Raw genomic sequence first — 1,682 nt, forward strand, 5'->3', positions numbered from 1 at the left:
TCTTCAACAGGCAATATTGTGTAGCATGCACGCTAATGCAACACAGATCTGTGACTCCTTCCTCTTTCTACAGGACTGACATGGCCAAATAAGGCAATACAGACTGAGGGAAGCCAACCACTGATTATATGGAACTTAAAACCAAGCAGAAGATTTAAAATAAACTGATTTTAAAGTGGTCAGAAATAAAGTAACAAAGAATAAATCACACATTAAAAAATGAAAACAGCACAATCCTCTGGTATGCAGAGAATTTGCAGTAGCAAGAACTGAGCCCTGCTCTTTCACCTGACCCATACAGCTTCCTTCTCTTCTCAGGCCTTACACAGTTCCCTGTACCACCCCAGAGCTTCCAACACCTCATGAGGATCCATTTTTCACATATTTTTCCAGCTCCCCAGCATTTAAGTGGAGCAGAGAAAGCAAGCAAGCCAAGAACCAGAAATATTCAAGATAAAAAAAAAAACCAAACATGGCTGCAAAACTCAGAAGTTAAATTGTTTTTTCCATGTCAGAAGAAACAAGAATGCACATCTGTCTGTACCTGTCTCTGCTCTCATTTTCTCCAGGTACTGAGTTAATCTGGCATAAATCGGATCCCCCCGAGCAGCTGTACGTCCACAAGCCACGTTCACCTGTACTCAGGTAAGGGCTGACATTAGGTGTGAGTAGCTGAGGCACAGCTCTAAGACACGTGGTTCCATAGCTGGCTCACACTCTGACAGCTCTGGTAACAGGCAGAATCAAATACAATTATCCAGCTTCTTCACACACACACACACGCACACAAAATTACTTGCATCCTAAAGAATAGAACACTAACCTCTTGGCGAAAATTATTTGCTGTCCTCTCTAGATGATCCATTTTCCTTTTTGATTTTATTGTGCTGCAACAAAAAGTTAAAAAAAAAGATAATTACCATTTGGACAGCTGTGCTACTGTCCCTTACTGATATGAATTTCTATTAACATAACAATTTACCAGTGTAGTCCAGTCTACATATGACATAAATCTAAACAAGAATTAAATATAAATATATAATTGTGATTTAAATAAGTATTTATAAGTCTGTAATAATTTTGTCAGCTTCATTTTGACAGTGTTACCATGACATTCTCTTAAAAAAAAAAAAAAAAGATGTTTTTGTATGTGGAAAACCTACCCATTCACTGTGCAGTAACAAAAAGCAGAGTGCCTCAACACCACTAATGCAGGACAAGTGGGAAAAATTCTGCTCGCACCTCTCAATAATCGAGGAACAGTAAAACCCACATAAACAGTAGCATGAGCCATGATGCCTGGGCCGTCTTCAGAATCACCAGCTCCTGAAAAAGCCATATAAATATATGTTAAATAAAATACTCACTGTTTGACATGGCTTGTTTTCAGCTTTTATTTCCATTAAATCAGAAAGACCAAAGCTCAGGTGGAACTAGAACTAGCAACAGACATACAGCGTAACATTTTAAAAGGACGAAAGTATCAAAGTTGGGTGGCAACGTGCATCCATCGACTGAAGGGGAAGATGATCTTTTGTCACAGATGAGATGGAAAAGGCTGAAATACTCAACACCTTTTTTGCCTCAGCCTTCATAGGCAAAGCCTCCACCCAGACCTCTGCTTGTACCAGTAGTGTTTGGGAAGGAGAGGGATGTGCTCTTCAACATCTTTGTCAGTGATA

At 39.4% G+C, this 1,682-nt stretch overlaps 1 protein-coding gene across 3 annotated transcripts in view; it reads right to left on the reverse strand.

Annotated features, from left to right (window-relative positions):
• Positions 1–1,338, reverse strand: part of OXNAD1 (oxidoreductase NAD binding domain containing 1) — a 13,765-nt gene extending 12,427 nt beyond the window's left edge. The window contains exons 1-2 of one of the 3 annotated variants that reach the window (XM_010162292.1): positions 1,164–1,332; positions 824–887 (exon numbers count right to left, since the gene is read on the reverse strand). In XM_010162292.1, coding sequence (XP_010160594.1) covers positions 824–887; positions 1,164–1,294 — 195 coding nt within the window. In that variant the 5' untranslated portion in view covers positions 1,295–1,332. Of the gene's footprint in view, positions 1–823; positions 888–1,163 lie in introns of all 3 variants that reach the window. The other 2 variants (XM_010162293.1, XR_727968.1) reach the window with 2 other exon arrangements.
• Positions 1,339–1,682: the final 344 nt, after the last annotated feature.

The sequence above is a fragment of the Antrostomus carolinensis genome, unplaced genomic scaffold (genome assembly GCF_000700745.2).
Source record: "Antrostomus carolinensis isolate BGI_N321 unplaced genomic scaffold, ASM70074v2 scaffold24652, whole genome shotgun sequence".
NCBI classification, from domain to species: Eukaryota; Metazoa; Chordata; class Aves; order Caprimulgiformes; family Caprimulgidae; genus Antrostomus; species Antrostomus carolinensis.